Source organism: Schistocerca piceifrons, chromosome 5, assembly GCF_021461385.2.
Source record: "Schistocerca piceifrons isolate TAMUIC-IGC-003096 chromosome 5, iqSchPice1.1, whole genome shotgun sequence".
NCBI classification, from domain to species: Eukaryota; Metazoa; Arthropoda; class Insecta; order Orthoptera; family Acrididae; genus Schistocerca; species Schistocerca piceifrons.
In genome coordinates, this window is record NC_060142.1 from 548,077,724 (window position 1) to 548,099,321 (window position 21,598).

At 43.9% G+C, this 21,598-nt stretch overlaps 1 protein-coding gene across 4 annotated transcripts in view; it reads right to left on the reverse strand.

Annotated features, from left to right (window-relative positions):
- LOC124797890 overlaps nucleotides 1-21,598 on the reverse strand; it is a 481,263-nt gene that overhangs the window by 248,137 nt on the left and 211,528 nt on the right. For all 4 annotated transcript variants that reach the window (XM_047260999.1, XM_047260998.1, XM_047260997.1 and 1 more), the window contains exon 2: nucleotides 2,157-2,319. In XM_047260999.1, the coding sequence (XP_047116955.1) occupies nucleotides 2,157-2,313 (157 nt within the window). In that variant the 5' untranslated portion in view covers nucleotides 2,314-2,319. The remainder of the gene's footprint in view (nucleotides 1-2,156; nucleotides 2,320-21,598) is intronic.

Consider the following 21,598-nt stretch of genomic DNA (forward strand, 5'->3'; position numbering starts at 1 on the left):
AGTAACTAGCTCGAGTTCAGCGAAACAAGTGCAAGATGGGTCCGGAAAGAGTTAACGCAACAGACTTGAAAGAACGCTATGAAAGGGTAGATGACCCTTTCCTAAACCATATATTAAAGTATGATGAAACTTGGATTCACCATTTTGACCAGAGTCCAAAAAAAAGGAAGGTGGAAGAATTTGTGGCAATGTGCTCAAACAACGAGAAAAAGACGTATCAGATATAAAAAACTAGTTCATCGTTGTGAAAAGTATTAATAGTGGTGCAGATTATGTTGAGAAGTAGCACATGTCACATTTGGTAAAAATACAGTTTTTTTCTATACCAATTTATCTCTTTAATTGCTGAATGTCCCTCGTAATTTGTTCAGTATTCTCGTCATAGCTCGTCGTAGTCACTTGGCGAAATATATGTGGGAGGAAGTAACCGGCTGTTCTTGGGTGTACGCTCTCAAAGAGCCTAACAAAGAGTACTTTGAATTAGAAGATAAACCAGTAATAATTACAGTATAAACACCTAATCTAGTACAACATAAAAAAATAAAAACCCGAATTTCAATACTAAATCTCTTCGTGATGCAGAATGCCTTTCTAGTAGCGTCTACCAATGGCGCTAGTTACGCATCTCCGGATCGCTCACTCGCCGGTTAAACGATCCCGTGACGAAACGCGCCGTTCACAGTTGGATCTTGGTATCTCTTCTACTAACCGAACCTGGTAAGGGTTCCGGAGTAATGAGCAAGAACTGGTATTAGAAGTGTTTTGCGGGCCGCTCCTCTTTCGGGGATGAATAACATTTCCTTTTCTCCCAAAAAACTTCAGCCTGGCATCAGCTTTTCCTACGGTTTTTTGCGCTCATTTCACTTCCTAGGCACTCTACGGTAGTTACTGTTTCATCAAGTGATTTGTTGCCAATAGAGTAATCGAATAGCCACAGGAAGGCGCAATAGTGAGGGACGCTCCGGTCGGAAATGCCACGGTATAAAACTGGCTGGTCGGAAGTGTCACGGCACCTGCAGAACCCACAAAATGGTCGGAAACGCCACGGTCGGAAAGTCCACGGAGGCAGAGACACGACCCTGTCGTAGCCTGTGGCCACACAGGCCCGGCTAGGAAATAAGATGTTGAGGCGTAACGCCTTATAACGATACTGTCTTGGAGACGGTTAAGTGAGAGATGTGTCTCAGAGCTGGACAGTGACGGATGGTGATGTGAGACTGACCAATGGTAAAGCAATATTTTCGCGCGCCCTTCTCTGCTGGTAGAGAAGACATAGAGTATTCTAGGGAGGAGTCGAAGCCTAGCCATGAAAGGGATCGGAGGTGTGCAGCAGTAGTTCCGATGGAAATGATAAGTTGCCGGATCTAGCAGTGTTTCGTACATCAAAAGTGTTGTAAACTGATGGCATAATTATCCCGATGTGTGTGTAGAAATTTCGGAATTAAGTGAATTTTATGACGAGAAAAGACATAAATTCCGCGTGGCGTATTGAGCAGGTCGGTGGCTAAAAACTGTGACGGCATTTGGTACCGACAGACTTAATATTTGGCGAGCATTATCAATCAAAAACAATCAGTATTTTTGTAGCTATTACGTTTTCGGGAAATGCAACACCATAAACTTGCTAACGTGAGTGAAAGGGATTGTGAGTGACTGTGTTAGGACTAGCACGGGCTTGGCAGTGATACTTGTTCACCTAAGTTTCAGAATATATTAATTGAGGACAAAATTTCCAACCTTTCATTTCGTGTTTCTCCCAAAACGTAGATTAATGACTTAAATTGCAGCCTGGTTCACATCGAAGTACAGTAGGTTTCACTCGGCTTTCCTACTGATGATCTACTGAGACAATGTTCACAGGTAGGTGCAGGTTCGTCGTAAAGGGACGGAAAGAACCGCGCCGCCGCAATGTTACACCCTTAGAGCGAGTTGGCAGTTTCGGCTATGAGGGCATTTGAAATAAGCTTTATACACTTTCAGTTATTAAAATTAAGCCATATCTGGACGCAATTTTATATTCTCTTTCAAATAACCCTTAGTAAGTAAACATGTTTACGAAAACTTCATTTCCGCGAGACTATAGTACCGTTAGTTGCACTGCATTTTCTTGTAGTCTAGCTGCTGGCTAGAGCGCGTGGTGCTTGCTGCGTGCTTACCTCTGGGCATTCCGCAGGGCGGCCTGGTGCGCGAGGAGTCGAGGAAGTCGAGTGCGTACCTCCTGGCCGGCGGGAAGGTGAGCGCCACGTGGGCGCTGGCCTGCCACAGCCAGCAGGCGGCCGCCAGCAGCCCCAGCACCCGCGCCGTCCCGCCCATCGCGCGCTGCAACACACACCTGAAGATGTCAGCGCTCTGCCCGCCGAAACGTTCCAAAAGTAAACACAGGCAACAACAAAAAAAGAAAATGCGATTCTATTCGAGACACAAAGACCGTCAGAATTCCCCAGGCTAGTCTCCACATGTTTAACGTAAGCGTCATTTGAGGCTGGAGCTTGTTTCGATATAGCTGTCCACTTTAATCTATACTTCTCAAGTCTGTTCATCTCCACATAATTTCTGGACACTAATCAGTTTGAACCTGCATACTGCACTCAAATGTAGACCTCTCTCCGAAATTCCCCTAATATATATATATATATATATATATATATATATATATATATATATATATATATCTCTACACACACACATACTTATGCATCCTTTAGTAAGTTAACCGTACCTTGAAGTTAAAAACTTGAATACACAGCATTAATGTACCACAATGATACATATTACATAGTTCGTTACGAATAGGCTTTCGGCTTCTTAGGCTATCCTCAGGTAATGTACTGTTTCTCTGGGGTGGACTTGGGTTGGTTCAAATGGCTCTGAGCACTATGGGACTTAACATCTGAGGTCATGAGTCCCCTAGAGCTTAGAACTACTTAAACCTAAGGACATCACACACATCCATGCCCGTGGCAGGATTCGAACCGGCGACCGTAGCAGTCGCGCGGTTCCGGACTGAAGCGCCTAGAACCGCTCGGCCACTCCGGCCGGCGTGGACTTGGGTTTTAAAAAAAATGTAAACTAAATAACACGATAGATTTTATAAATAATCGACAAGTACGCCAAAGAAGAAGAGATAGAACTGCAATGGACATGTTATTCCATGGACTCTTGCGCTTCTATGCATGAGCTATCTTTCCTCTGTCATTCGCTTATCTTATCTGCTTGGATTCGGACCTAAGAGGATGTTCTTGTGTAAAGCTCATCTCGCTGTACCAGCTGACAATGTAAGCTGTACTTCAAACCAGAAAAATATAATGGTTATTTTGCAAAAGAATTTGTGTATGTGGTCAATCTATTGTAAATCTGACACCTTTATTGTTTTAAGTAGATACGGGCCTTAACAAATAATTTTCATTGTTACGCGCCATCTTAGAAGAATCTTTAACATTTTTCTTTTAGCTCATCTACGAGACGTGCCGTTGTTTAGGACAATTAACTTTATTTCAGATCCCACGAGAGCGGAGGCAGCTAACAATAATTTAACAATTTTATTTACAGATTTTCTTTATATATCGAGATAACATCCCAGGCAGAAAAGGTCTGGTCACAGGATTCCAGTTCCATTATAGGATTTCGTATGTAGATGCTACTCATGCTATCTTATATCGGGGAATCGAGACGAAACCACGATGTACCGACGATTACGTAAGTACCCTGAGAACTGAGCTAGTTTGCTGACTGCTTATACAAGTCGGGCTAAATTAAACAACATATTACACTGTTAATAATATTCCTACATTAGTTATTTCTCTTTTATGCTGAGCCAGTGCATTAATGTGTGTTTCTTTTTTATATAAGTCACGGCTCATATTTTATTACATTACACTAATAGTCACAAAACAAATAAAAATTTATATTTTATTACATTACAGTAACTTGAAACTAAACAGTTAGTCCACACAACTTCAGCGAGAGTTCCTAGCTGTGCAAAGATTGTTGTACAAAGATATGAGACATTTTATGAATATATCGATAGAAACGGAAGTATGATGTAATACCCCCAAGAGACTGTGAACAAATAAATCTTATATTACAGTATATTCAAATATTAAAACTACTTGATGTAACAGCCAAATATGCTGTAAAAGTGAGTAATGGTAGAGGTTACTATGTTATATGGATAAACTTATGAACAGGCCGAAAAAAGGAAGGGGCGGTGGAGAAAGCAGGCTGTGAAATTTGGGTGTGAGAGAAGCAGTAACTGACTGCTGCTACTTTATTTAAGAACGACTAATGGAATTGTGTTTGGTCATGTCTGGATACTTTGATTCGTGCTATTAATGGCCAGAATTTCGAGTAAAGTTAGTTTTCTGTCTTTCGTTCCTCTATGGAGAACACAATTCGTACCCTAACAAACTATTAAATAAACATTATTGTGGAACATTAATAGCGTTTATTCAAGTTTTAAATATGTCTATGTTTGTCCATGAGCTGACAGAATATTCCATAAAAATTCCTTGATGAATGACAGGTCTCTTGATACGCAATTCACGTTTAAACATAAAATTGATTTGCTGACTAGGCATCCAACCTCACAGAACACCATTTCTTAGGATATATATAATATTGTAAATAAGGCCCTACAGAACCAAATACTAAACAACAAGGTAATAATCACAACAGACAGAAAATGCTTTTAGGCCTAATTTATGTTCCCACAATTATTTCTTAAAACATGTTTGAAATTTTACAGACCTGAATAAAAGTATTCTAAAGGTGCCTAAACATGTTCGGGCAGTAAAAAGATTAGCTGATGATGTTCTTGCCGGTTCTGCAGCTGGACCGTACAATAATCTTGACTCAGTATTTCAGGGGTCAATCTGGGCACCGTCTCGAGGTGAAAACTCGCGTTTGCTCATCTCGCCGGAACCGATTCACACCGTGAACGACGGAACAATTGTACGCCGCTGACGGTCGGAATCAGTTCCTACCTGAAAATGGCACCCAGACGGAGGTGTGGAATACTGTATCCAGATGACTGCATAATCCGGCTGCAAACCAACAAGAATTATGTCTGGTAATAGGACAGGAAAGTTTAGATAATTACAGAAAGAATTTTTGTTTGTATAACAAGCGGACCTGATATCCCACAATTTTGTCTGCAAAAACAGCTGCTGTTACAGCTTCAAAACGAAACGATGATATTGCTTAACGGCTCTGGATGTGTGGTTCTGTCAACCGGTCCTTTCTTTTACTCAAGTTGTCCCATTAAGCTCTTGCCTACTCAATTCGAGTTATGAACCGATTCCGTGGTTCAACAGTTAGCGCTGATGGCTGCTGACACGGGGGTTCCGCCATCCGTTTCCAGGCTATACGACAGGTCTTTTTTCCTGTCATTACTTGCTTCATTCACCTTTGGTAATGATTTGTATGCGTGAGGGCCCCTCCCTCGGGCATGGGTGTGTGCGTTGTTCTTAGCATAAGTTAGATTAAGTAGTCTGTAAGTCTAGGGACCGAGGAGCACAGTAGTTTGGTCCCTTAGGAATTCACACACATTTGAACATTTTGTATACGTGAGAAGTGCCAAGTTGCACCGTGGTTGGAAGTTCACGTGGAACTGTAGGCCCCATATAACTGTCTGCGTAAGTCAGCTCACAAATCGGAGGACGGCAAATGTATAGCATCCCCAATACGACAACGCCGAGTAAATCACTTGGTTAGTGACAGCTTTACGTTACGTCATCATCACTTATCTGATCTGTGTACATAATCTTCAGCATTCTCCCGTAGTATCACACTGCAAAAAGTTATGTCACGAAATGAACTAGAAATAAATAAAATGTGAGTTATGCAAACACTTGTAGAAGAAACTTGTTCTTTCTGAATTAATCGACAATGGTCTATACTGAAATGCTTTGCATAGATTATGCAGATGGTGTTGTCGCAGAGCTGCTAAACACTATAAAGATACCTTAAGGAACATACGTCAATGGAAGTAATCCTTCATACCTTAGCTTAATCGCACTGGCAACAACAGACGTGTGCTCCTGCAGTGGCAGTCTAGCCGTGTTCTTGTCGTGAGTCACCCGTGGAAACGCGCTGCTCAGCGGGCGTGAAGGCTGGGCCTTAACCGCGTGCTTACGACACGCCAAGCTACCGCGGCGGGCCTTCAGCGAATAATGGTCGACCCAACAATTTTCCAGGCATAATACAGAAGAGACAGGCGTTTAACTAGGTCTAGGATGGCCTTTGAAGTCTTATGCACACCCGGTGATGTAATGCGCAGTCCTAGTGCTCTTTTGCTTGCATCCATTGATAGAGTGGCTGTTTACACGCCTGATCAATGTTACTTGTACCTTCATGCGCATCCCGAGGTGAAAAAAGTCATGGGTTAGCGATATGCACATTTACGGATGGCGGTACTGTCGTTTACACGAGGTGTAAAAGGGCAGTGCACTGGCGGAGCTGTCATTTGCACTCAGATGATTCATGTGAAAAGGTTTCTGAAGTACACTACTGCCCATTAAAATTGCTACACCACGAAGAAGACGTGCTACAGACGCGAAATTTAAGCGACAGGTACAAGATGCTGTGATATGCAAATGATTAGCTTTTCAGAGCATTCACACATGGTTGGCGCCGGTGGCGACACCTACAACGTGCTGGCTCGAGGAAAGTTTCCAACCGATTTCTCATACACAAACAGCAGTTGACCGGCGTTCCTTGGTGAAACGTTCTCATGCCTCGTGTAAGGGGGAGAAATGCGTACCATCACGTTTCCGACTTCGATAAAGGTCGGATTGTAGCCTATCGCGATTGCGGTTTATCGTATCGCGACATTGGTGCTCGCGTTGGTCGACATCCAATGACTGTTAGCAGAGTATGGAATCGGTGGGTTCAGGAGGATGATACTGAACGCCGTTCTCGATCCCAATGGTCCCGTATCACTAGCAGTCGAGATGACAGGCATCTTATCCGCGTGGCGATAACGGATCGTGCAACCACGTCTCGATCCCTGAGTCAACAGATGGGGACGTTTGCAAGACAACAACCATCTGCACGAACAGTTCGACGACATTTGCGGCAGCATGGACTATCAGCTCGGAGACCGTGGCTGCGGTTACCCTTGACGCTGCATCACAGACAGGAGCGCCTGCGATGGTGTACTCAGCGACGAACCGGGGTGCACGAATGGCAATTTTTTCGGATGAATCCAGGTTCTGTTTACAGCATCATCATGGTCGCGTCCGTGTTTGGCGACATCGCGGTGAACGCTCATTCGAAGCGTGTATTCGTCATCGCCATACTGATGTATCAACCGACGTGATGGTATGGGGTGCCATTGGTTACACGTCTCGGTCACCTCTTGTTCGCATTAACGGCATTTTGAACAGTGGACTTTATATTTCAGATGTGTTACGACCCGTGGCTCTACCCTTCATTCGATCCCTGCGAAACCCTACATTTCAGCAGGATAATGCACGACCGCATGTTGCAGGTGCTGTACGGATACAGAAAATGTTCGACTGCTGCCCTGGCCAGCACATTCTCCAGATCTCTCACCAATTGAAAACGTTGGTCAATGGTGGCCGAGCAACTGGCTCGTCACAATACGCCAGTTACTACTCTTGATGAACTGTGGTATCGTGTTGAAGCTGCATGGGCAGCTGTACCTGTACACGCCATCCAAGCTCTGTTTGACTCAATGCCCAGGCGTATCAAGGCCGTTATTACGGCTAGAAGTGGTTGTTCTGGGTACTGATTTCTCAGGATCTATGCACCCAAAGTACGTGAAAATGTAATCACATGTCAGTTCTAGTATAATATATTTGTCCAATGAATACCCGTTTATCATCTTCATTTCTTCTTGGTGTACCAATTTTAGTGGCCAGTAGTGTAATTATGGGAGTTGGAGCATGGGACATTCCATTTCGGAAACCGTTAGGGAATTCTGTACTCCGCGATCCTCAGTTTCGATAATGTGCAGACAATACCAAATTTCAAGCAATACCTTTCGCAACAGACAACGCAGTTTCCGATTGCTTTCACTTACGACCGAGAACAGCGGCGTTTCGGTAGAGTTGTCAGTGCAAACAGACAAGCACCATCGCGTGAAATAACCTCAGAATTCGACGTGGGACGTACGGCGACTGACGCGAGTGCCTTTGCTAGCAGCACGACATTACTTGCAGCGCCTCTCCTGGCTTGTCGTTATATCGGTTGGACCCTAGACAAGTGGAAAACGCGACCTGGTCAGATAAACCCCCGGTTGCTAAGAGCTGATGATACGATTCGAGCGTAGCGCAGTGTCAACAAGACACTGTGCACGCTGTTGGTGACTCCACAATGGTGTGGGCTGTGTTTGCAAGGAATGGAGTCGGTCCTCTGGTCCAACTGAACCGATCACTGACTGAACAATTTGGCCATCCAGCATGAATCCCATCGACCATTTATGGGACATAATCGTGAGATCAGCTAGTGCACAAAATCCTGCACTGACAACAGTTTCGCAGTTATGGACGGGTACACAGGCAGCAAGGCTCAATATTTGTACATGGGACTTCGAACGACTTGTTGAGTCCACGCCACGTCGCGTTGTTGCGCTACCCTGGACGAAAGGAAAAAATGGTTCAAATGGCTCTGAGCACTATGGGACTTAACTGCTGAGGTCATCAGTCCCCTAGAACTTAGAACTACTTAAACCTAACTAACCTAAGGACATCACAGACATCCATGCCCGAGGCAGGACTCGAACCTGCGACCGTAGCGGTCGCGCGGTTCCAGACTGTAGCGCCTAGAACCGCTCGGCCACAACGGCCGGCCGGACGAAAGGAGATCGACACAATATCTGGAGGTATCTTATGGCTTCCGTCACCTCAGTGTATGTGTTGCAATGCTAGTATTCTTTCATGAATTGATGTATTTATAAAGTTTTACTCTGTGCTCTTGTGGTCTTTTCTCTTTCGACAGTCACCGAAGGCTTCAGTAAAGCTGAGTTTACTTACAATCCTAGTTGCATACGGTTGTTCTGGTGACCCGACAGTTTTTAGCTGAGTTTCATGTTTTACTTCTTCCTGTTTTATTTCTTCAACTCTACGACCATCGTAGATGTTCACATACGCGAGTAAGACCTGGAAAATATGAGCGAAATCAGTACAGAAGGTAAACGTTTTTCACCAGCGATGCTTGAAGGGAATTTCGATCAGTTATCGCGATTACATTTCGAATGATGAAGTGCTGAGGATGAGACGTCTATGCTGCCCGCACAGAATCGTTCCTGGAAGGTGACATGCTCGCGGGACATGTTCTACGCAATGAAAGATGGAAGAATCCCTAGATCAGCACTGTTGTGGGAACCAACGAATGAATGCTGCGGAAGTAGAGGAAGACGTCGTAACACCTGAAAACGAACTTTTGCGAAAGAACTTCAGTGCATACACATGAACTGGGAGGATGCTGAAAACCTTGCAGGTGATCGACATCATTAGTAGAAAGTAGTTAGCCAATATGCTACGTAGCATTAAATGAAGTCTAACTAAGTAAGTCACCTGATTCCCTAAATTTCGGAAAGTGTCCAAGCACTTAATTCGCATCTCCCTTTGGATCTGACGGAAATATCTGGAATATTCAGAGAAATGAAAATGTTTCTTAAACATGTACTAAACACCAAGTTGCAGTCCGAACCACCAAGTGGGTGCAGCAGCCAGATGGGATATCGACTTGGCAGGTGTTTAGAAATCCTTTGAAGCTGTCCTGGTGAAAACTTCGCACGTCAGTACTTGCAACTCGCACGTTGTGCGCGTCCAGACGAAGAAAGTCGCACATGAGAGATCAGACGGCTGCTTCAAATTATTCTCAGTGCTAACTACACCAAGTACAGACGTTCGTTTCCCAGTCCGTGAGTATATTCAGGTGTCTAAGTATCACAGTGTTCTGAGTGCGTACAAACTACACGAAGAGGCGGAAATAATCTCCAAGCAGCCTTTAAAACCTCCTGAGTTTTGTCAGTCAGTCCATGCTACATGAACCAGCAACGTGCAACCACCTAGTTGGCAGCTGAGCTCCTGTTATCGTCCATAGTGGTGAAGCGAAGAATAAGACAGACTTCACAAATAATGTGATACAGGTGAATCTCGTGAACATTATTTTTTCGTGAACTTTATTTTTTCGTGAACTTTTTTTGTTATTAATGTGGCTACTATTCCATACCTCTGTTTTCCTTCTCTTTATTGCATTTGTGTTTGCAATTGACATTATTTCTTGTAGAGAAAGATGTTTCTTTAAAGAAATGTGTTTTGTGTGCTTCATAGATTCTTGCAGAAATTTACGCAACTACTTGGAAAACTGTCTCTCTCTTCTTGCAAACTGGAATGAAATTCTACAAATTATCTATTTAGTTCAAATCATATTTTAATGTTCATTATTTAATATTCTTATACACTCGACAACTTCTGGCGGATTTGGGTGATACTGACGTCATTCAGTTATAAACCAAGCAAGCTAATGTACTTTTGTATACAGGCGCTCTTAAGCAAAATAAATACGTCTGCAACCAACATTATTTGTGATTATTTATTGTCTTAACAGCTGTTATTTCACCTTCATTTCATATTTCTGTAGGATACCACTACTTAATTTTATTTACTGTTCCTTGTTTCTTGTATTCTCGTGTAGAAAATCTGGTCGAATATATGGTCAGATCACGCATCACTTCGCCAGCCGCTGTGGCCGAGCGGTTCTAGGCGCTCAGTCCGGAACCGCGCGACTGCTGCGGTCGCAGGTTCGAATCCTGCCTCGGGCATGGATGTGTGTGATGTCCTTAGGTTAGTTAGATTTAAGTAGTTCTAAGTTCTAGGCGACTGATGACCTCAGAAGTTAAGTCCCATAGTGCTCAGAGCCATTTGAACCACGCATCACTTCAAACAGGGCTGCCGTACTTTGCAAAATGACTGCCATCAGAGATGTTTCGAGCCCAATAATGTGCAAAATATCAAATTCTGCAATTTACTAAATTCGACTGTCAGCGCTGAACAACCTGCAATGTGGATTGTCTGACGGAGCTCCACTATTGCAGTCGCCAACGGTTAAAAGCACAACAGACGAGCGCATGGGAATCCACGCCTCCTGCGTTGCACCCTGCTGAGGTCCTCGCAGCAATTTCGAACGGGACGTAGTGAAGGAAGGCAGATTGAGGTTGAGCATCTCGTCAGCGACGAAGTCACTAGAGACGGAGAACTTACTCGTCTTCAGTAAAGATGGGGAAGAAAACGGGCCGTGGCCTCTCAACTGAACCTTTCTGGCATTCGCCTCAGGTGAGTTAGGAAAATGTGGGAAGGTTCGATTTGGATGGCCGGACGGGGCAGGGTTGGACCCCTGTCCTCCCAAATACGAGTCCGGTGCCTCAGCTGTCTCGATGGCGCTACTGAGCGCCGCGTTGAGACGTTGGGTACGCGCCGGCTGGCTCCTGTGTCGCATCATGACTGAGTGCGCGTAGGGAGTTCAAAATAGAACGGGATACGACGCTGGAGCAGCTCCACGTTTAAGCCCCACGTTTCTGGACTCAGTGCTAACGAGGAGGAAACGCCAAGTGCCATAAACCGATTTCGCAGAAACTTCGCTCAGTGGAAGAGGAGTCAAAATAAGCGAACACGTGTCTCTGTTTCTCCGTAGATACTCGACCGTTTCTGAGAAACCGACCGTCAAAGTTTCCATCTTACTTTTGTAGAATAATCAATAATAAATCAATAAATTCTGAATTACATAAATGTGTTGTTAACTATATACACATCCGACCGCACGCCCCCGCCCCTTTGTTTCTTTGCTCAGTCGTTATTGTTCAAATGGCTCTGAGCACTATGGGACTTAACTTCTGAGGTCATCAGTCCCCTAGAACTTAGAACTACTTAAACCTAACTAACCTAAGGACATCACACACATCCATGCCCGAGGCAGGATTCGAACCTGCGACCGTAGCAGTCGCGCGGTTCCGGACTGAAGCGCCTAGAACCGCTCGGCCATCCCGGCCGGCCGTTATTGTTAGTGCTAATTGTAAGTACAGGGCGTTTCAAAATGAATGTAAGGTTTCTACGGCTCTGTAGAATTTATTACATTCAACTGACAATTATAAATAGTACATCAATCGAAGGAGCAGCTGGAACAGTTTTTCTTACAAGTTTTCAGTGCGATCACCATTCGGCTGGCAACGAGCCGATGTGCGAGTTCTTCCCAAACCTTGATCAGTGGGTCCGGTATAATTGTTGCAACGATGCTCTTTCTAAACTCAGGCGGCTCAGCGTTTAGCGGAGACACGCACAGAAGATCCGTTATGAATCCCCAAATGTAAAAGTCGCATTGAGTCAGCTCATGTGTGAACGTAGAGGTCGTGCAAAACAAGATCTGTCATTCGGCCCCTTGTGGAAAATTTAGCATTAAGGTACAACGCCGTTTAACCAATCGCACACTGAGTTATGCCAATGAGGAGGTGCACCATCCTCCTTCCAAATAAAGTTCTGTGGTTCAGCTTCTTGCAGTTGAGGAAAAGAGCCATAATTTAGAGCATCAAGATAAGAAACACCAGTTATGGTTCCTTCGCCGAAAAAGAAAGGCTCTTAAACTTTACGCCGGGATTCGGCACAGAAAAATTCAGCTTAGGTTAGTCTCTTTCCGACTATAATATCTCGTAGGGACTCGTTAACGCCCAGATGCGCATATTACTTGTGTGCACGTTTCCACTTAAGTGAAATGTCGATTCATCACCGAAGACGAGACGAGTCAGAAAATCTTCATTGCAATGCAGCGACGTTTCGTCTGCAAAGTTGGCACTTAAACCGTAGCCTGTAGGCTTTGGAGCTTCTAACAACTGGAAACGGTAAGGACACAGTTGTAAGCGTCTCCTTAAAAGTATCCGCACAGACGTCACTGGAACTGCTAATTCACGACTAGCCATCCGAACTGATTTCTTGGGGCTACGCGTGAAAGGCTGTCACTCATTCAACAAGTTCTTCAGTCACTCTTGGCTCATTCCGTTTTATTCCCTTTGCGTACAGGTGCACAAACAAAACTGAGTTGCTCTTTCATTTGGTGTTTTATTTAGAATTGTAAGTTAAATGTAATAAATGCTACAAAGTCTTAAAACTCGTATATTCATTCTGAAACCCCCTGTATATTGCGTGCGGCCCAAAAATACTCGTCTTCTTCCAATGCGGCTCTGGTATACAAAAACGCTGAACGCCCGTGCTCCATAGTAATGTCCACTAGTCGGTGTCCGGACACAGACGGTGTAGTTTCTTTTCCTCTCTACGAACTTTAATTCCGTTTCCATGTTTCTCCTCGATTTCCTTTATCATTTACCCAGAGAACGGGCATTAAATCGTAACATTGCGCTCCGCCCGTTCTCACCTAGCTGATTAGCACTGGGCTCTGTCACACACCTGGTTTCTCGCCGCCACCACAGGCTAACATAACAGTCGCGACACTTCGTCTCGTTTTGTTATCCACAGCGGTCGCAGCGACCCAAGAGGCTAGCAGGTGACACTTCCGAAAACGATATCGGATAGAGGATGTATGAAGTGCCATAAAAATCGACGATATCTAAAAAGTCATACTACTTTTGTCATAATTTAGTTTACTAGGGAACCTGGGAGATACGAAACAGTACATTACAGGACAGATAATTTATGATTCTATTCTAACGTACAGACATTTGCTGAATAATATTGTTTTTATTCAACAACAAAAATTGCTAGTAAAGACCAGAAGATCTGACTTTTCGCAGAAAGAGATCGTATATTTAGCTAAAAAGCAGAGTTTTGGTTGCTATACTTTCTGCCAAATCATTTAATGGTGGAACATGGGACACCTATATGGAATGTAGTACCCACATTGTTAACGTATCAAATATCGCCACCACAATTGTCGCTTAGGGGGAAACCACACAGGCGTGAGAATAAATCGTCCAAAGCAGTAAAACTGTTTCTCAACACTGAGGAAACCAGTTGCATCGGTGCTAAATCTGAGCTACAAACGGCAAGAATCTTCAGTTCATTCGCTTTTGAAGTAAAAGTTATTACATTTACAAAAATATTCGTGTATTAGAAAGTTGAGTGAAGTATAAGAAGTGCGAATCATTTGACCACATTAAAACTTTTAAGTGTCAAGGAAAGTGCATATAATAATAACAGACAACGACAGCAGTATATTTTTCTCATGCATGAAATATGAGTTTATATTCTGTTGCTTTCAGCTGAATAAGCTGCAAATAAATGGATATTCGAAAGTAGTTCTTCGCGGACAAGTTGTAGCCTACGTCCGTGAATCAGTGTGATTAGGCTGTTTTTACGAGTATTTCACGAAATTTCATGTCTTTTGGTAATTTACTAACGCATTGAACACAAGTATATAACAACTACTTCGTTAATCAAGTAGAAAACAATTAAAAACAAAAATTATCTTTACAACGAAAGCGACTGTCTTCTTTTTCACCGCCTGGAGCGCTGGTGTCGTTCCAGCTGTCAAATTATACAAACTTTCGCATTAGAGTGTGTCGTGATTGTCTCTACGTTTACAAGCGATCCACCTTCTGAAAGATGAAAAACGAATTCCGGAAACCGTTTTTCGCTGTCGCGTTTACATGTTAGGGTCTGAAGCTGATTTGCTAGCCCAGTTAAATATGTCTGGACAACAGCTGTCCCACTTTCTGATTATGGCAGTACAAACGCTATTTCTACGCACTTAAATATTGGAGGTCCACTACGTTTACATGCGACACATTTTCCGAAAGACGAAAACCGAATTTCGGAACCATTTGTCGCTGCCGTGTTAAGGTCTGAAGCGGATTTGCTAGCCCAGTTATATATGGCGGCTGGTTAACAGCTGTTCCAGTTACTAATTAAATCAGCATAATTGTTATATCTCTTTACTTAAATAACAGAGGTAAACAGCTTCATGATTTGTCTAATAGTTCTGCTTATCCTTCATTGAACAATAAGTCACTCGTCCATATTATTCGAATATTTTGAAAACAAGACTTAACCTGACAGTCCAATCACGTTTCAAAAACGGTTGTGCATTTACATGGGAGTGGAAATCGACTGTGGAAGTGGAAAAACGTCAACTAGAAACGGATTTCCAGAATCGCTTTTCGACTGCTTACCAGGTGTATGAAACCGGAATTTGTCTGCAATAATTACACGACTGTTGTTTGAAACTGATAACAATATTTTATTCAAAATAATCTCCAATGCTATTTATACACTTCTCCCACCTCTCCGGCAGGCTACGAATGCCAAGCAAAAAAAATAATTAAAAAAAAAACAGTTCTTATTTTGAAGCGAAGCAGTCAGCGAGCTACTTTCGTACATTTTCACACGAATTGAAGCGTTGTTCAGCGAGAGCGTGTTCCAGTGATGCAAATAGATGATAATCGGACGGAACCAACTCTGGAGAATAAGCCGAATGCCCTAGTATTTCGCAGCTGAACGTCTCGATCGTTTCCCTGATCCGTTTTGCTGTGTGTGATAGGGCGTTATCAGGGAGCTTTTATGACTTTTTGTTGCCTGTTTCCATATTCCGGTCGTTTCTCACGTAATGCTTGGTTTAAATCGATCATTTGCTGTTTGTAGCGATCAGTGTTAACGGTTTCACCGAATTTTAGTAGCTCATAATAGATTACACCCTTCTGAACACAGGGCATTGTCTTCTTTTCAAAGCGATTTGGTCTTGCAGTGGATGTTGATGGTTTACCTGGATTCACCCATGATTTACGACGCTTAGAATTCTCAGAATAGATCAATATTTCTTGACCTGTCACTATTCGATAGAGAAACGACTTTCTTTTGTATCTGGCGAGCAGCATTTCACAAGTGACCTTTCGATTTGCTTGCTGTCTTTCATTCGTTTCACACAGAACCACTTTTACCACTTTCTGCATATCTTTCTGCGTCACATTCAATTGTTCTGCGAGTTCCTGTCGAGTTTGAGTCTCACCTTCATCCAATAAGGCCTGCAACTCCTTGTCTTCGAACTTTTTCGGTGGTTTCCCGCGCTCGTCTTTTCTTACGTCAAAATCACCAGTTCTGAATTTGTTGAACCACTCGAAACATAGTATTTTCCCAAGAGCATGTTCGCTGCAAGCTTCGACAAGTATTCGACGCGATACTGCAGCAATTTTCTTCAAACGACAAAGCAAACCAATGCTGTCCACAAATCGTAGTTCGTAGGCACAAATCAGGACATGTTAGCGGGTTTGAAACAGATACCGATGTACGGAACATGCGTTACTATGTGTTGACATTCGCCGTCAGACGTTACAGGATGCAGATGGCGTTGCAGACGCGGTCTCACGGGTCCTACACCAGTGATCTCAATAAAAACAGGACACACAACTGCTGTGCTTAGGACTCTTCGAAATCGTGACGATCAATTTTTCTTACGTTGGTAACTCCGTACGTATAAGTCGTGTTGTTTTGTGCTTTCTGTTGTTTGATATTCATTGGTGAGCGATTTATTAAGTTTGTGAAGCTGTAATGATGGAATATTGTGTAGCTTATGGTTGTAAAGAACTCCAGAGGAAAGGCAGTGGAGTTCAGTTTCATAGGTAAGTTGTATTTTTGTTCAGAACTAGTGTTTCTGCCGCACTGTATTTCATGTATAAAATGCACTACTGCAGACGATATTTCTTGGATTCAGTTCTGTATTTACCTCTTGTTTATTCATGCTTCCATTTTCTGGTCCGGAAATTCTTAAATGATGGGTGCAAGCAATTCGTAGAGACAAGTGGTCACCTGCTGCGTACAGTACGACATGCAGCAGACACTTCACCGAAAATTGCTATTAAGTGAGGCCAGGAGCGTCATTAAGACTGTTAAAAGAAGATGCCGTCCCATCTGTCTTTGATTTTCCGAAACATGTGCAGAAAAAGATGACTGCAAAGCGACAGTTGCTTCGTAAAGAACCTGCTAGTACTCAAGTAAGTGGAATATATTACAAGCTTTGAATTATAGCTGTATAGGCCTAAACAAAATAAACGTCGATAGGCCTATATTTATAATTATTGTTTTAAGCTTGCTTATAAAGGTTTTATAATTCTGGACTGTTATGATGTATGTAAAATTACAATGACCTCCTTTCTTGCAGGATGTAAATCACGCACGTGTACAACTGGAAAAGTCTCCTGAAGCAGTAGCTGAAAATAAAGGAATTCAGGCAAACTTCCCTTCACCAACAAAAACAAATTTAAAAAAGAAGATAAGAAGATTGCAAATGGCTGTAGGCCGACGAAACAAAAATATTTCGACAATGGTACAGCTGATCAACGAACTTAAAGAAAGGACACCTGAACATAGACTCTCTTTAATGATTCTTTTAGTATGAAAACTGGTTAGTCGAAATACATGAAATCTTAAAAATCTGCCGCAAACTGTTTCGAGATAAATTGTGAAATATAAAAACTGTCTTACTAGCCCCACCCACTCCCTGCATAGTGCATTTTATTTCGAAAGGAGATCGTCAAACATGTAATAATAGTTACAATCAAATTACAGAATTGCTGTGTCTTCAAGGAAGTTTTGCTTTACAGTTTTTCAGCTGATAATCTGAAAAAGATATTTTTAAACAGTAGGCTACGGTTCTTTATTTTCTGTAGGTATTTAAAGCTTCCTGTTCAAATAATTGCCAGACTGAGCAATCAGGAATGTCAAAAATACAAAATTCAGATAAAATTCGATGTTTTGTGCCCATAATAATGACAAAATAAAATTTTACTGGTCTACTTGCGGGACAGCTGTAGATTGACAGTTGGTTGGAGAGAGACAGATATACGTTAAGCAACATGACGGCCAAAGATGTCGAGCGTCACGACTTCGTAACACACAGTGCTGCCTCCAGATTATCTTATTTGAGCTCACTGCCCTACACTGGCGGCTAGCGCCGTCTATTGGGAAATTCCGGTTTCATACTTCTGCACCCGGTACACGACAAACGAGAAGCGCCACTGCTAAATCGGTTTACGAAATCCGGTTATAGGAGCGCATGTACGCATACTGCGTATGTACACTATTGGCAGTTAAAATTGCTACACCAAGAAGAAATGCAGATGATAAACGGGTATTCATTGGACAAATATATTATACTAGAACTGACATGTGATTACATTTTCACGCAATTTGGGTGCATAGATCCTGAGAAATCGGTGCCCAGAACAGCCACCTCTGGCCGTAATAACGGCCTTGATACGCCTGGGCATTGAGTCAAACAGAGCTTGGATGGCGTGTACAGGTACAGCTGCCCATGCACCTTCAACACGATACCACAGTTCATCAAGAGTAGTGATTCGCGTATTGTGACGAGACAGTTGCTCGGCCACCATTGAAGAGACGTTCTCACTTGGTGAGAGATTTGGAGAATGAACTGGCTAGGGCAGCAGTCGAACATTTTCTGTATCCAGAAAGGCCCGTACAGTTACTGTAATATTCGGTCGTGCATTACCCTGCTGAAATGTAGGGTTTCGCAGGGATCGAATGAAAGGTAGAGCCACGGGTCGTAACACATCTGAAATGTAACGTCCACTCTTCAAAGTGCCGTCAGTGCGAACAAGAGGTGACCGAGACGTGTAACGAATGGCACTCCATACCATCACGCCCGGCGATACGCCATTATGGCGATGACTAATACACGCTTCCAATGTGCGTTCACCGCGATGTCGCCAAACACGGATGCGACCATCATGACGCTGTAAACAGAACCTGGATTCTCCAGAAGAAATGACGTTTTGCCATTCGTGCACCCAGTTAGTCGTTGAGTACACCATCGCAGGCACTCCTGCCTGTGATGCCGCGTCAAGGGTAACCGCAGCCACGGTCTCCGAACTGATAGTCGATGCTGCTGCAAACGTCGTCGAACTGTTCGTGCAGATGGTTGTCGTATTGCAAACTTCCCCATCTGTTGACTCAGGGATCGAGACGTGGTTGCACGATCCGTTATCGCCACGCGGATAAGATGCCTGTCATCTCGACTGCTAGTGATACGGGACCGTTGGGATCCAGCACGGCGTTCCGTATTACCCTCCTGAACCCACCGATTCCATATTCTGCTAACAGTCATTGTATCTCGACCAACGCGAGCAGCAATCTCGCGATACGATAAACCGCAATCGTGATAGGCCACAATCCGATCTTTACCAAAGTCGGAAACGTGATGGTACGCATTTCTCCTCCTTACACGAGGCATCACAACAACGTTTCACCAGGCACCGCCAGTCAACTGCTGTTTGTGTATGAGAAATCGGTTGGTAACTTTCCTCGTGTCAGCACGTAGTAGGTGTCGCCACTGGCGCCAACCTTGTGTGAATGCTCTGAAAAGCTAATCATTTGCATATCACAGCATCTTCTTCCTGTCGGTTAAATTTCGCGTCTGTAGCACGTCATCTTCGTGGTGTAGCAATTTTAATGGCCAGTAGTGTATGAGACTGTGCCGCGCGTTCGCGGCGCCGCAGCCAGCGACCTTGGCCAGAGGCGCCGCTTGCTTTCCCGCGACGCCGCGGCGGCCCCGGACGGGACGGCTGCATTCTTGGCAGCGTCCGCGCCTGCGCCGTACCTCTCCTCTCGCGCCTCGCGTTCTCCGGGGAAGAACGCGATCGCTGTCGCGCCCGCCGCGGCACATATTACGGCAGCCGGCGGAAAGTTTCCGCACTGCGTCACCGTGAACTCAGCATTCCGCCCGCGACAGTGGCCACATCTTGGCCGAGGCTCAGGTAACTGAATAGGGAATTCTGAGGGGCTCCGCTTCAGTCACGCCGGACACTTGACTTTCAAATGCACCCAAGGTTACCTTCACGACTGGCAAAACAGTCCTTACGTTCTGAAAACACGGCCAGAACGCAACCGTGCTCGTGCCCCTCCGTGTCCAGATAAACATCAGATTACCTACGTCTTTTTAGATACATCTTTTTGTCCACAGACTGTAATATTATTTTCTACACTGACTTTGCTGGTCTGAATGCGGCTATTTTCTAAAAGGGCATAGTGACTCAGCTCCAGAGCAGGACAGGTGAATGTATGGTACAACTGCTTCAGCCTTGCTTGAGCTGTGACATGATTGTTAATTACAAGGATGAAGAAAGGAAATTTGCTGTTTGCTCACTGCTGGTTCGTCTCTAAATTATCCCGGTTGGAATTACAAAGTATTTAGCAGTTGCCGACATCTCTATTTATTCGGAATAAATACATAATCCGGGAGATACCTCACACCATTCCGCAGGTCACTCAATCCAAGAACAGGAAGAACACAGGGTGATTCCGTCATGACACAAACTCGAGGGCCGGCCGCGGTGGCCGTGCGGTTCTGGCGCTGCAGTCCGGAACCGCGGGACTGCTACGGTCGCAGGTTCGAATCCTGCCTCGGGCATGGATGTGTGTGATGTCCTTAGGTTAGTTAGGTTTAAGTAGTTCTAAGTTCTAGGGGACTGATGACCTCAGATGTTAAGTCCCATAGTGCTGAGAGCCATTTGAACCATTTGATTTGAACAAACTCGAGGGATGATGAAGAACGGTAAATGTGTGAATCTATGGTAAGGGACCCCGGACCAGAAAAGACGAAGTCGAAAGTTATAAGCGAAAATCGTTCTGTTAGCTCTTGACAGTCGAATACCCTATGGATCGGTAGTGTTGTTGCTAAGACTATGACTATACGGTAGGAAATTTTCGGAGGTGGTGCTAGGGACCAAAACAAGAAAAAAATTCCGGTAAATATGGGCAACAAAATGAATACCTTAAGAGCTATGAGAATTTCTTCATCTTCACTACTGTGAAACACACCTTTTCTACTGAAAAATTGCCTATAGATCTTAAGGTATGCATTTTAGAGCCCATATTTACCGAACTTTATTACTGTTTTGATCCATACTACGGTTTCTGAAAGTTGCAAACTCTACAATCTTCTGCTCTCTCTCTCTCTCTCTCTCTCGGTGTGTGTGTGTGTGTGTGTGTGTGTGTGTGTGTGTGTGTGTGTGTGTGTGTGTGCGTGTGTCTGCGCGCGCGCGCGTTTGTTTGCAGGTAACAGGGGTGCTCAACGGCGAGGTGAATAGCACCCTTACAAATAAAACGCGCATAAAATGGCTAAAAAGGTTACCACACAGTAAAGAGTAAACCTGCAAAATGACTCACTGACACTACCATATCTCTCGTGTTGACGCACACAGTTACTCCCTATAGCTACGCCTTATGGTAATGGGGGGCAAGCGTGAAAGGTGCTACACGTTGGATTAAAACATAAGTAAAATGACAGAGGAACTAAACTAACGGCAGAGGGAAATGTGACTGGCTGACAACTTACAAAAGACATGAGTAAGCCAGTCACCCTGTTAACACACTAAGAACATCCCCCTGAAATTTTAGGAAGCAAGCTGGACGTATCACAAAACGTTAAAACTCTCACCGCACTCGTTCGAACGTCACTTAGAACAGAGGGCAGATCTGTCGGGAAATCTGCCGCTGCGCTCGGGTCTGAAAATAAAACTCAGTCTAATAAGACGTGGCGCACAGTGATATGTAAGGCACGAACACCAAACAAAAATGGTTCAAATGGGTCTGAGCACTATGGGACTTAACATCTC